General features: G+C 46.5%; 1 protein-coding gene across 1 annotated transcript in view; it reads right to left on the bottom strand.

Moving 5' to 3' along the window:
* LOC8041402 (anillin) overlaps positions 1-3,985 on the bottom strand; it is a 68,949-nt gene extending 64,964 nt beyond the window's left edge. Inside the window, exons 1-3 of the mRNA XM_029995431.3 lie at positions 3,718-3,985; positions 3,533-3,626; positions 3,355-3,471 (exon numbers count right to left, since the gene is read on the bottom strand). Coding sequence (XP_029851291.3) covers positions 3,355-3,471; positions 3,533-3,626; positions 3,718-3,744 — 238 coding nt within the window. The 5' untranslated portion in view covers positions 3,745-3,985. The remainder of the gene's footprint in view (positions 1-3,354; positions 3,472-3,532; positions 3,627-3,717) is intronic.
* Positions 3,986-13,984: the final 9,999 nt, after the last annotated feature.

The following is a 13,984-nucleotide window of genomic DNA, read 5'->3' as shown; positions in this document are numbered from 1 at the left end:
TGCCGCCCGGAAGTGGCTCGGGCCAATGGAACAGAATGTTTCGCAACGTCCCTATTGCTGGACGCGCGTCACTTGTCACTGCTTTTTGTCACAACGTGCATCACTTGCATGTGGTTTCGACAAACCGAGCAAGAGCAGGTCCTGTCGTGTCAAAAAATCGCTCGCATGTGGTTCATAATTTATGGCACCACCTGCGAAATGCCGCTAGGGTGGCTGAAGGGGAAGGTGTGCTCATTGCCTGCATCGATTCAATTCAGCAATCCAGGACGGAAGTAGATGGTGCAGTCATAGAATCTGATCAAAATAAACGCCAAGAACCCCGCGCCTTTTGCCGCATGTACTGGGATCATTTGGTATAGTAGCGTTAAGCAGTACTCACGTGCGTAAGCTGCTGCTGACCGCTTCATAAGTACCATAGCCCGTGAAAAATAAACATGAAAACTGAGCAGTTCGACTCCTAAACAACCTGTTACATGGTGCTGCCCCTTCTTAAGAAAGTATGATGCCCTCGTAGAATATAGACGTGTCTCGGCTAATAACAAGAATATACCGGGGCCCCCTGACTAAAGCGGCTTTCAAAATGAAGCTCGCACAATACTGACCTGCTGTCCAAATCGCTATCTGAGGATACATGTCTTCCAGGTTTGGAGATGGACTTCACCTTTTGGCATAGAGAAGAGAGGAATTTACCCATAAAGTTATGTGGCTGGGCTCTCACTCTGGCGCAGAGCAGTGAAGCTGAATAGAATTGCCCTCGTTCAGATGTCCTCCAACAGTGGAAGTATGTCGTAATTCTTATCAACTTCTAGAGCCTTTCGTAATTTTCTGTCTTTCACTCTGGTATTGAGTGAAAAGAAAAAAAAAAAAAATCAGGCCTTGTGAATGCTTAAAGGGTTATTCACACGAGGGTGAAATTCCTCCCTTTGCTCCCCAGGATGCAAAAAGAGGAATTGATTGATGATTGATTGGATGCACATCACGTGGTAACAATGTCACACTTTGCACGGAGCCGCACTGACGTAGACATCCCAGGCGGATGGGGGAGCTTTTGCTCAAACTGCACAATTCCGAATAGATCTCACGTCTTGGCGTGGGATCTCTTCGCAATTGGTGTGTCTGGTAACTTTACAGATCTTGCTCTGCGGGAATCCGGCGGTGGCATCGCCTAACCTGTGGCTTGCGCTGTTGCGCATGTCATTTACTCGAAGGAGTCTTCAATATTCATTAATGCCGCCCTCCAGACGCTTCTTGTACAACTGGTTTTGGATTCCACATTCTTTGAGTTGCATCCACCCACTCGGGAAGCATCTTCTTTTTTTAACAGGAAGGAGTTTGTTGCCTTCTGCATCGAACAGCGCTGCTGCCGTAACAACCGTTTCATGTACACCTCAATTTTTCTACTCTTGTCAGCATGCACAAAGCCCTGTTGTCGAGAGTGTGACCGCTAAATGCGTCTGACAGCTCAGACATCTCTCTCAGCTCAATCTCGTCAGAGCGCTGGGGTTTGCAAGTGAGAATGGAGGAATGGATGAAAAGGGCACTGCAATAACAAAGAGGAGATTAAAAGTTTGGTGGAAATTATCTAGGGAGAATTGAAGGATGTATGAATAACTAGCAGATCAAGGGGCAAAGGAAAATTGGAATTTTCTCCACTGTGGCTTTGGTCCAAAGTCTCAACCCAGTCTCCCAGTGGGCACAGTGTTGGGGTGGCACTGACAAGGTTTGGCCAGAGGAAAATTGGCGACTCCCTCGCTGGGGCAAAAAAAGGGGTGTTTTCTTTTGTGTTTTCTTTTTTTCCCCAATCCCCCAAAGGTCATCCTGGCAGTATCCCACACCACCTGGTGATAGCTACAAAAGGACGGAAGGGAAGGAATTAGGCGGGGAGGAAAAATCCCACTTTTGGTTTCTAGACTAGGTGGCACAAACTACCACAAACAGCGTCAAGCTGCTTGTGGGTCACTCAAAATAAATAAATAAATAAATAAATGCAGGGTACAGCCATTAGCATCCATCCATCCATCACCGTCGATCGTTATAATGCAGGGGAGGGAGTCCCGCTGATTCTGCTGATCCCTGACGTCACGCACATCCATTTCTGAAGGCATCCCCGGTGTAAATAGCGAGAGGTCAATCAGCCTCCCAGATTCAGCAGCATGATTTGACACTGTGGAGGGGTAACTTATTCAGTGCAATCTGGGAGTGTTAACCTGAGGTCTGTGTCTTGCTCCACGCTGCTTCAATTATATGATCGCACGCCTATACAATGCCTGTCCATGTCAAAACAATTAGGGCTCAGGTAGATGATTAGCTGAGCAGATGTACAACGTTTAGATTCAATCCCAGTGCCACCACCCTTGTCCTGAATCCGTGGATTATTGCCTCAATCTGGTGAAATGAAAGTGAACTAGGCGGAATCGTGCGGTTATAGCTAAGCAAGCGTTCATCAGTCGACAGTCTACCCCAATTCAATGACCGCATTCAGATGGTCCTTATGTTCATGTGAGTCTACACGTCAATAAAAGCTTTGACAGCACAGATGGGTGCGGAAAACAGATCTGGAGCTCACCTTATGAAATACCAAAACAACTTCAATTTCTTCTTTTTATCCTAGACAGCAAATTCCCTAATTTGCTAGAACATCAATGCTGCTGCGCGGATCATGCACAAGTCGCGTTTTTGCCATAATGCGGAGAAGCAAACAACACCCACACCATAACGTCCAGCTTAATATGCCAAACCTGGAAATTAGCACACACCCCCCTCCAGCCCCACCTTGACGCCGCCACCAACTGCCCAAACATTTTTTTTTTTTTTATGAGGTAAGAGCCGCACTTCTGTAGTAAATCGCAAAGCACTACGTTAAGAATGCGATTTCTGCGGGCCGTCTACGCGTTGGTGCATACGCTGTATATATCAGCAGCAAGGTCACCACAATGGCAGTTGGTGTGACGTCAATGCAAGTCACATAATATTCTCGATGGATGCACTCTCTTCTGCTTCCAGAGGATGTAGTGGCCGTTGGACTTCCCACGCGATAGGGGGGGGATCGGTGGCCAAGTGGGCTAGCGCACACCAGCTCGGAGCACGTAGAGCGAAAGCTCGCGCTGCAGAACCCAGGATCCTGGGCTCAATACCCACCCCTGCCTGTTTCGATCTGGATGAGCATCGTACCGGCGTAGGGCCGTGTATCACTACTGCGTGATGCACGTTAAAGACCCCAGGCCAGCGTTGTTCTGCACTGGCCAAAATTCTCATCTCCAGCTGGGAGACTCGTCGCCCGTTGAGGCAGACCAAGTTCTAGGCTGTATAAACATCCACACAACCCATTTTTTTTCTTTCCCGCACGATACGGACCTGTTCCCCTGCGCAGCGCCGCCAGACCCTGGAGTTTCGGCGCCAGCTGCACGCCCAAGTTTTCCTTGTCCCGAATCAAGCACTGACGCTTGGGCGGGGAGTCTCCGCAGTCGGGACCTGCAAGCACAGCCCCCTGCGTCCAGGTCTCGGGTGTGGGAGAGCCAGCCTCTCGCCTCACCGTCACTCCGCTGCTTGCCGTCGTCAAGGGAAGGCCGCTTCACCTTGAACATTTCAGGGTTGACGACACGGGCTCGAGCACGTTCCGAAAGTTTCTTTAAAGAGCAACAAGTACGGGCGTTCAAACAAGTTTCTAGCGGAAACGCCAACAACGAGAGTGCTACAAATCGAGCAGCGCATACTTACCAATGCATATTCGGTGATCTCATCCATGCTGAAGGCCAGTCAAGTCACTGAAGCTTTCTACTTTTAGCACTACAACAACGTGAAAAACGAAATATTTGCAAAAAGGATCAGTTCGAAAAGAACTCGGCGCGAACCAACGTTAAGTACTTTCCACTCCCAGTTCCCAACCGGCGAGTCCGGTAAAAATTCGAAAGCGCCTCCTCGACGCTCGACTGGCTCGAAGCCACTACAGAGAACCCAGAGAAACTATGCAGAGCCGGAAACTATGGAGTCCGCAGCGCCATTTGAATCCCCTGGTATCCGGAGGCTGTACGAAAATCAACATGGCGGCACAGCGAAACCAAAACCGAAACCGTACGGCAGCGCCATTTTGCTTAGAATGATGGGTGGTAGCTTGCGACAAGTAAAACAAATAAATATTGTAACTTTTTTTTTTCCCCTTTTTTGTGTTGCTTTGTAAGGCTTCTGCTACTTTGCGGCTGGTTTTCGCGCTTCAAATTTCAATGCTGGTTAATGTGCGTCAACGTTGATGTGCGTTGAAACCATCGCGCTTCCCGCTCCCGCAAGTGCACGCAAGTGAAGCCACCGGACCAGGGATGGGCAAAATACATGCAAATATGTATCGAAATACAAATACAAAATACTTCGTCAAAAAAGTATTTAATTACATTTCGAAAAAAGCATTTAAATACAAGATAAAAATACAACCAAATGTATTTGGTCTCCTCCAAATAGTACTTTTCCAAATACATTCCTCAAAATTTGCGTCAGCGACTTCAGGGCACCTGCAACGGGTTTCTGGGTATCTCATTTTACTTTTGCATCGCACACTCGGGAGTTAATGTGCGAGGCTCTAGTAACGCAAAAGAAATATAATCACAAAAAAAAATTGTAATCAGCTGGGACGTAATAGGTGAAAAAGTACAGAGCTTCAAGCAGCTTCAAGCCCACAAAATTGTATTTAATTACAATTGTATTTGAAATACTCACGTTTTAGTATTTAAATACACACGTCAAATACATTACCCAATTTGTAATTAAATACAAATGCAAAATACACAAAGTATTTGAAATACGTATTTCAAATACTTGTATTTGAAATACTGCCCATCCCTGCACCGGACGCAACCTCGCTGGGATACGATTTGCGGTTTTGCCAGCGTTTTGCTGCGGTTTTCCAGCGTGCTGTAGACACGTTTTCTACTCGTTCGTCGTCATTCGCCAAAGAAGTTTTTTGAGACTCTGTGTATTGTTGAGACTTGCCGTTGCGAACACGTGAAAAATTTTACGAAAGCGCAGTGGTCGCAGGAAAAAGGCACAACTCGTCGAAAGAAGGGTCTGGCGGCGTGTTCAAAGCTTCCTTGGCACGCCGAAGCGCCGTGTCTCTGTGCCTTCGCGCGCTTGGATACCGACCAAGAATCGACGCCGTGTGGATGTGTTTTGCGAGCCGGACGGACGTCAGGCCCTTTTCTTATTTTTATTCATTTTTTTTTATTCTTCTCCGTCCTTTTTAAAAGTTTCTTTCCCGCGTAATTAGCGTTCTTGTGCCTAGTCTTCATTATTCCCGTAAGCTAATACAACTTTTTTTCGGCACTTCACCTTTTTTTCTTGCGTGACTTTTTTCGCCATTAAGTTAGAATTTTATTTTTATCATCCTACGGCTGCTGTGTCTGCGCACATTACTTTTTCCCATATATCAACGGAAGCATTTGTCAACATTCGTCACTCTTTATATATATATATACAGTGGCGTACACAGGGGGGGGGGGGGGGGGGGGCGAAGAGGCCGCGGCCCCCCCCCCCCCCCCCCCCGAAATTTCCGAGGGGGGGGAGTCGGCGAAGTTAGTGACTCTCGGGTTTAGCAATATCAAACTTCGTGGAGAAGTTGTAAAAAAAAGGTAATAAAAAAGGAAGGGAATATGGCAAAGTAAAAATAATAAAAAAAATGTGTAGTTTTAACGTCTTTTTTCTAATATGACTGGAAAATAATCAATTAACGAATATCTTTCTTTACTTCTACTTTTATTGTTTCGCGAGTGGCCCATGTCCCTCTCGCGGAGCCGCCAGGGCTGGTTTGTCGTCGCCACGGAGCGGCCCCCTTGTCCCCTGTCTTAATTGTTCCTCGAGGACCCCGCTCTGGGTGCGTACCATGCGCTGTGCCTCGCTCGAGCGCAGCGGGGCCCCTCAATGTTTTGTAACCTTTGTTGTTTTTTTTTTTTTTTTTTTTTTTGTTTTTTTTTTTTTAGAAGAAGCGTCGGGTACTGCTCTTGCACCCCGACGAGGGAATTTTCCTTGAAGCGATGTCCGGCTGACGGTCGACAGTTAGGGCGAAGGTTTTTAGGAGTTTTCGGGGGTCTATGCACGTGTACTTTTTTAATTGGATTTTGTATTGTATGTCTAGACGGTGGTTTTAAAAGCGCAAAGGACTAAGAAGAGAAGAAGGGGACAGGACAGAGCGCTTACTTACAACTGTCAAATTTAATAGAGCATTTAGAGAAAGACAAGGTGGAAGCGAAAAAGAAGAAAAGAAAAATGAAATAAAATTAAAGTCACTGCTGCTTTAAGAACATACTTGGTTTTAGAAATCGAAACAAAAATATTTTGACTTCAGCTGAAGGCAAAGTACTTGTCACGTAAAAAAAACTGTCTATACAGCAAAATGAAAAAATAATAAAAAAATTGAATAGTAGGAAAAAAGAAAAAAACATTACGCAGAGCAACCGGCTAAAAAGTCTTGAGGTAAAACACCGCTAGAACTGAAGTTCTTTTTGTGTTTCAAGTCTTTAGGGCATACACCGAAGGAACTGAAGTTCTTTTTGTGTTAGGGTCACTGATGGGGCACTTATACACTTGTCGCCACTGGTGAGGATGACTTGAGCCACGTACAGCTCTCTAATGTTTTTGTCACGGAACCGCTTCAGAACTTTGGTGTTGTTGAATGTTGGTGAGCATTTGCAGTCTCTGACATGCACCGCAAGATGTCCCGATGGTGCTGATTTCAACGTTTGGGCATGTTCTCTTAATCTCGTATTAATACATCGCCCCGACTGACCTACATACACTTTGCCGCAAGTAAATGGTATTTGATATATCACTCCACTTTGACATTCTACATACTTGAGTCGATGTTTTACACTGCATTCTTGCTGTTGATGCTGTTGGCAATTGATCTTAGGGCAGAGCCTTTTTAGTTTGTCCAAAGCTGAAAGCACGACTTGGACTTGAAACTTCGCAGCTGTTCTCTTCAAGTTGTGGGACAAGCGGTGTATATATGGCAGAACAGTCGGTCGGTGTTTCTTGTGTTTTTCAGTGTCATGTTTTTTATTTGAGGTCATCAAGGATTCCGCGACTTCATATATTATCGAACTGGGATATCCCGACGCTTTCAGTCTTTGTACTTGAGCATCAAAGCTTTCCCCCGCTGAGTGTACGCAAGATTTTTTAAGAGCTGTATTGTATGTGTTTGTTTTGTACCTCGTGGCTCCCATTGGTCTAAAAAGAGCGATATCTGATTGGCTCCTCGGATGGCGGGAAAAGTCTTAGAAAAGTGAATATAGGCGCCTAAAGGCGCGGGATTTGCGGTTCAAGGTTCGAGTACAGAAGTTGTCATCGGCAGTTTGAGAACCGCGCGAGATATGGGCACGAGTGTGCGACCTGCTTCCTCAGGAAGAGAGCCAAGTGCAATATGTGAGTGTGTAAACCATTTTACATCGTCCCTTTGTTGCGTTGTGTGACTTCCTTGACTTTCTTTTGTGAGCGGACTTCTGAAACCTTAAAAATCGACACCAACGAACAAATCACGTGAGATTTTTGTTGGTTAGATCAGGTTAAGATAGGGAGTACTTTACGGTGGAGGAGCTTTCCAGTGCTGATCGTCTATCCATCAAGATGTTCCGCGTTTCTACTTATGCATCATTGTTTTATCAGCCCCGATGACTGGAGGCTTTCTGCATTGGAGTCGTGCTTCATAAAATATTTGTTTTTATGATTCTTGTTTTCTGCTTACTCTGGTGCCTTTTTTTGACGTGACTTGTAAATGAAAAAAATAAAATGCAAATGCCTTCCTGGTGGGGAATTTCCGGGGCATCATTTTTATGTATCATAATCATCCCGAAACCAATATGACAACTTTATTTTAATTACTTAATAGAAGAATGCATAGTTATTAGAAAAAAAAAATGAACATGCTTTTATTTTCTCTTGGACTTTCTTTTTATCTTGTCCCCTTTTACTCTCGTTGGTCCGGCCCCCCGCGAAATAAAATCCTGCGTACGCCACTGTATATATATATATATATATATATATATATATATATATAACCCCACCCCTTTCAGCGATTTTGGGTGACAATTAAGTGCGCCCTGTTGAACACTTTGCAAAAAGAATGTTTTGGTCGAGAAAATAGACAAAGTAATTAAACAGCCTAACCAACTCACCAATATCATCTGTTGGGCCAGTTGGTTAAACATGGTCAGATAAAATTAGCGCAAACGACAAGAGAAGAGAAAGGTAAGACAGGACAAAGCGCTACTAAAAAAAAAAGTAGCGCTCTGTCCTGTCTTACCTTTCTCTTGTCGTTTGCGCTAATTTTATCTGATCATGTTTAACCAACTCACCATTGCTTTGGGTGTATGGGGGAGTGAACGCCTCACTACATATAAAATACAGATCATATGGAACCTTTTTCGGAGAAAGATTACAGTCACAAAATGGCATCACATATATACACAAATTGCAGAATATATCCCACTTTCTTAGCCAAATGTATGGGTTATCGTTTTTACATTGCACGACGGTGTAATTTATGAGTAGAAGTAATAATATAAAATAAAGCACTACACCAGCATACTTCGACTACCTGCAAAAGTCTTGCATTTATCTTTCTGGGCAATTAATCCGAAACAGATAGAATGATATAAACTCAGGTAAATTAATAAATAAATTTATACAAACAGGAACTGGAGAACGAACAGAACAGAAGCGCCAACTGCTTCAGCTGCATTGCTAAGCGGCCGATGCACTATGTAACGTCATCGGTAAAGAGTAATAACATAAAACACTGCGGACAACAAACACTCTATATTTATCTAATATTTATCACTTTTTATTAATTCACTGGGCTCCAACTATCGATATATGCGGGCACCCCGGGCGCACAGATGAGATTTGAGGTGCACTCAGAGGGAACTCCAGAGGCGATTACGGGTGTAGCCCGAAACTAGGGTGCCTTCATGTGCGCTTCGCATAGAGTGATGCCAACTGCCTGTTTTCCTTTCCCCCATCGCCATTTTGTTCCTCATTGTTTCCCCGTGCGTTTCCCGTGCGCCGGAAAGTGGCCTTTGTGTCCATCGGTCCCCCCATCCGAAGGGGGGAGATGAATATCCTCCCTCCGTGGGTTCCACAACGCTGCTCCAAACTTGTGAGATAAGGTGCTTGTTTCCGGGAGGGTGTGGCTGCTGGTTTGTCGGCGAGTGGTATTACAAAGGGTGGCCCTAGCAAAGCGCACATAAAGGCTCCGTACCCGAAACAACCCATTCCCGTTTGAACCCGTCCCGTTTCAACCCATTCCCGAGACGACCTTCCCGCTGAACCCGTCCCGTTTCGATCTATTGCCGAAACGCCATTTTCATTTGAACCCGTCCCGCGTCAACCCATTGGTACAAGGCTCTGAAGGTCTCAACCTCTTCGCGAAAGATCTACATCGTTCTAACCCTGGCCTGCGCACATTTTCTGCTGAAGAGTATGTTCTGAAATATTTTTTTACATATCAGCGTATTCTTAAAAAATACATTTCAGACAACCGCTAAACGGACTACGCACATTGCGCGACACTGTTACCGCAAACACGACGCGCTCCGTCACGAGCTTCTGTCAGGATTGATGCGGGGAAGCAGGATGAACCATGGTTGGCACACCGCCACGCGACAGTTCTGTTCGCATTCGAACGTTTCTTATGAAACTTATACTGATCTAAGTATAAACACTGCTTCCTTTTCTGTTTTTGTAAGATGAAGAACGAAGACATCCTGCGCTGGTGATAGCGATAACTGTTATGCCCACTTGCAGCCCTGCAGGCACTATAAGCACCATAAAAGAGTGACTGAAAAGTGTGGGCGAAATGAGGTCACGAATGACGACAGAGATTGGACTTCTAAGCTGACCCAACTGATGACGGACATAGTAAACACATAATTAAAACAGCGCAAACAAACGCAAGGACAAGTAGAAAAAGGGACACAGACATAGCGCTGACTCACGACTTACTCTCTTTTTCGTCAACACATCAACATAAGAAGACAAAGAAAAGAAAGAAGAATCCCACATGTAGGACATCTTCACAGTCACGTGCCATCCGAAAACTTTCTAACAGTAAATACCATTACAAAAAAAAAAAAAAAAAAATCCAAAGGAAATTAAATAGTAGAGAAATATATAACTATCCACCGTTCCACCTCAGGTCTGAGCGAAGCCGAAACTACGGCGCGAGCCCTAATGCTCTGTGCGTACGGTGCGTACCTGTCTCGCAGGCGGCCTCGTGTGTGGGCACCGTTTTTAGGCTCCTCGTGTGCGCTTGTACCCATTATCGCTCCCACGGAAGCCGAAACAAAGTATTAAACAAACGTGCCCAAACTCCGAACAAATTTGAACTCTTCACTTACGCATGGATCGGGACCGTGTTGCCGAATGTAAAATGGCTAGGGAAATTCATGAAGCATTTTACATTCGGCAACACGGTCCCGATCTGTGCATAAGTTCACTCGCAAGTGGGCTCATTTTCGTCTTCTGCGCATGAGAATGGAAGTAGCGGTGACGTCAGAACGCCGAGCCCTGATTGGCTGATCGCGACCCCCTATATAAGCGTCGTCTGCTCCTTTGCAACGTCGTCTGCTCGCAACGTCGTCTGCGTCTGTCTTACCTTTCATGCAACTTTTGGAAATCGAGCGAGTTCGACTTCGCCTTTCAGAGAGGGCAGTCGAAATAACTCGAGCGGTACGTTGTTTTTGTCTAACAACTAGCAGACGCGCATCAAGGAGGGAAGTTAAAGGACTCACTGGCGAGGTGTCCCGAGGCGCCGAGGTTTGTTTGCTAAGAACCGAGAGTGAGCGTGTCAAGGCCTGTTCACACATGCAGCGGAGCGCTACAAGCATAGCGCTGACCTCGCGCTAAGAGCACGTGCCGACAGGAGCGTTCACCAGCTTTGGATGGCACCATCAAAACTGTTGCTCATGGCAGACGATAAGTAGCTGACGGCACGTGAGCAGCGCTACATCAGCGCTTCGCTGCATGTGAGAACCGGCCTTTAGTGTCCGCAAGTTCCCTCCCAAATACTTTTTCCCTTCTTTCGTGTGCGGCGAGACTCCTCACTCTTTAACGGCGTCGGCGGGTTGGCGCAGTTAACGTCGTCTGCCTAGTATCTGCTAGTCAAAGCGATGGCTGCTTTACCTTTCCTGCGTCTGTAGGAGATTTACCGCTTTTTACCGGCGAGAGTCACCGTTACCTCGGAAAACAAGGAGATGACAAGAGGAAGCGATTGACCTCTTGATCTAAAATTGAGGTCAGCTATCAAAGTACAAGACGGGAAGGGTTCACAAGGGTCGCGCGGGCATATTCCATTCAGCACGCCAGCCGGTCGTGGGTCGCCGAGTCGGAGTGCCTGCTAGGCCTATCTGCCGTGCTCGCTTGGTCGTTGTCGGTGGAATCGTGGCCGTTGGAGCTTTTCCCGGGTGTTTGTGGATCCAGCGTTCTTGTTCGTCGTGGTCTGTTTCAAGTACTTTTTACTTTTTTCTAACTGCTTGAAGTCGGGACGCGTGAGAAGCGTACGTAGAAAAATAAACGACCGTTGGTCGTCGCGACCGCGACGCTGTCGGCCATGCTGATTTGATCGTAAGAAGTGCGTATGACAGCTTCGGAGCTTACGTAGGATTTCGTCGTAACCTGGGCAAAACTTACGAAAATTTCATTTTGTGAATACGAATTTATTCTCAAGTTTTGTCTTACGCATATTTTTGGCTCAAGATCGTTTTGTGAACCTGGCCTCTGGACTCTGCACTTTCGAAAGTCACAGGAAAGGTAAGGCCGACGCAGACGACGTTGCAAAGGAGCAGACGACGCTCAGAAAGGGGGGTCGCGATCAGCCAATCAGGGCTCGGCGTTCTGACGTCACCACTACTCCCAGCCAACGTTACTAAAACACTCAGTTGGGAAACTCCCATAGAGACAGCCCTAAAAATATGGCCCCAATCTCTCTCCGAGCACCGAGCTAATGACGCACACAACGCCACCATTTCTCCCGCAGCGGCCTCTCGAAGAACTGCACGTGACTTCTATTTTGGCTTAAGAACAGATACAGCGGTAGAGGTTACAGGGATGCCACCCCTGTCTCCCCGGCGGGCGCGCCGCATTCAACAACTGACGTTAAAATGCACCTAAATCAGGACGTGCTACCTGAAAGGCCCGCTGAGACATGGTTGTATGAAAACAGTATTAATTGTTCCGCAAAACCTTGCGAACTAAAGATGATAAAAACATCACGCGCCCATCATTTGGTACTAAACTCCAATAAATTGCATACAAAAAAGAGTCTTTTCCGTTTGTTTTTTACGCAAAAACAGGCTTTCAAAAAGCTCAAGGGGACCACAGTACAGACAAACGATGAAGAGTGGCGCTGTTAACGCATTTAGCTCGGTCTCGGTGGACGCCAGCGGCCCAGGTTTCGACGGTGAGTTTCCCAACTGAGTGTTTTAGTAACGTTGCTCCAGCGCAAGAAGCAGACGAACTTGCCCTCCGCATAAAGGGGTGTCCAAACTGGACACTACAAAACGCACGACTCCGACAAATCGTGAACATTGAAGCGGACGCGCCCGCTTCGCACCCGCTTCAATTTTCACGATTTGTCGGAGTCGTGCGTTTTGTAGTGTCCTGTTTGGACACCCCTTAAGGAGTATTCACTGGGCGCCAATATTTGTGGGTGCTGTCTAGAGCGCACGCTCAGAACGAGCTCACATCATAGGCTGCTAAGACCGGCAATCCTGATGGTGTGGGATGCACGTTGCAAAAGAACCGTGGAAGCTCGCCATCAGCACGTGCTCAGCAGTCGAGCACACAACTATGGCCGTCAGTGAATACTTCCTATTGGCGACGTGCGCGACCGAAAGCGTCGCTGTGGTCGGCCTTCCACGATTGGCCGAACGCTGACTATGACGTCAAAAAAGGGATTTATCATCGACGGAAATAAGAGGAAGAACTTTAATTTTGACGGTGTTGGCAATGTTCTTTTGAGAGCGCAATGATTTCAAGCTTCCACCATGCTATTTACAAACACCATCGAACTTGTTTGCAAGGTAATGACGTCACAAGGGGGAACCGTAGGAGGGCGCCACTAGAACATCTCGCCGCTAATAGCATGCTAATAGCTACAAGCGGTTATATGCAGCCAAAAACCGGTGCCCAGACACCACGAGGCCGCGAGCGAGATAGGTCGGAGCATTGGGGCTCGCGCCGTAGTTTTGGCTTCTCCCTGACCTGAGGTGGAGAACGTGGAGAACCCTTGGGTGAAACGATGTATAGCAGGGGTGGCCAGGCTGACCTGGCTGAAGAGCCGCAAACAAAACCACGAAACTTCTAAGAGCCGCGGGGGGTGGGGGGGGGGGGGGGGGGGGGGGGGGGGGGGGGAAGAGGGGGGGAGGGAACTTAATTTTTTTCAGAGTCTGACTGTACGTATGGGAGCACAAGGCTGTCAAACTGCAAGCTGCAGTATGCTTTATTCTGAAATCCTTTCTTTGTTTTTTTTTTTCTTGGGAAGACGCGGAAAGGGGCGAAGGAGGGGGGGGGGGGGTCCCCTCACGAGGGATCCGCGAGCCGCACTTGGACCAGCAAAGAGCCGCATGCGGCTCGCGAGCCGCGGTTTGGCCACCCCTGATGTATAGTTATATCCATCGTAAACCGGAGACACGGAAAAATAAAAAAAACGGACAAAACAACAAGAGACTTGTTGTTGTTTTGTCCGTTTTTTTTTTTTATTTTTTTTTTTCCGTGTCTCCGGTTTACGATGGAAGTTCTTCACCAGCTCGCCTGTGCTTTTACCCTTTCTTCGTATAGTTATATATTTTTGTACTATTTATAATTTTTTTTTTGTAATGGTATTTTTTGTTAGAAATTTTTCGGATGGCACATGACTGTGAAGATGTCCTACATGTGGGATTCGGCTTCTTTTTTTTTTTTTTTTTCCCCTTTCTTTGTTTTCTTATGTTGATGTGTTTTTAAGAAG

This window comes from Ixodes scapularis, unplaced genomic scaffold (assembly GCF_016920785.2).
Source record: "Ixodes scapularis isolate PalLabHiFi unplaced genomic scaffold, ASM1692078v2 PGA_scaffold9__187_contigs__length_104089568, whole genome shotgun sequence".
Lineage (NCBI taxonomy): Eukaryota > Metazoa > Arthropoda > Arachnida > Ixodida > Ixodidae > Ixodes > Ixodes scapularis.
This window is presented reverse-complemented; position numbering and strand designations above follow the sequence as displayed.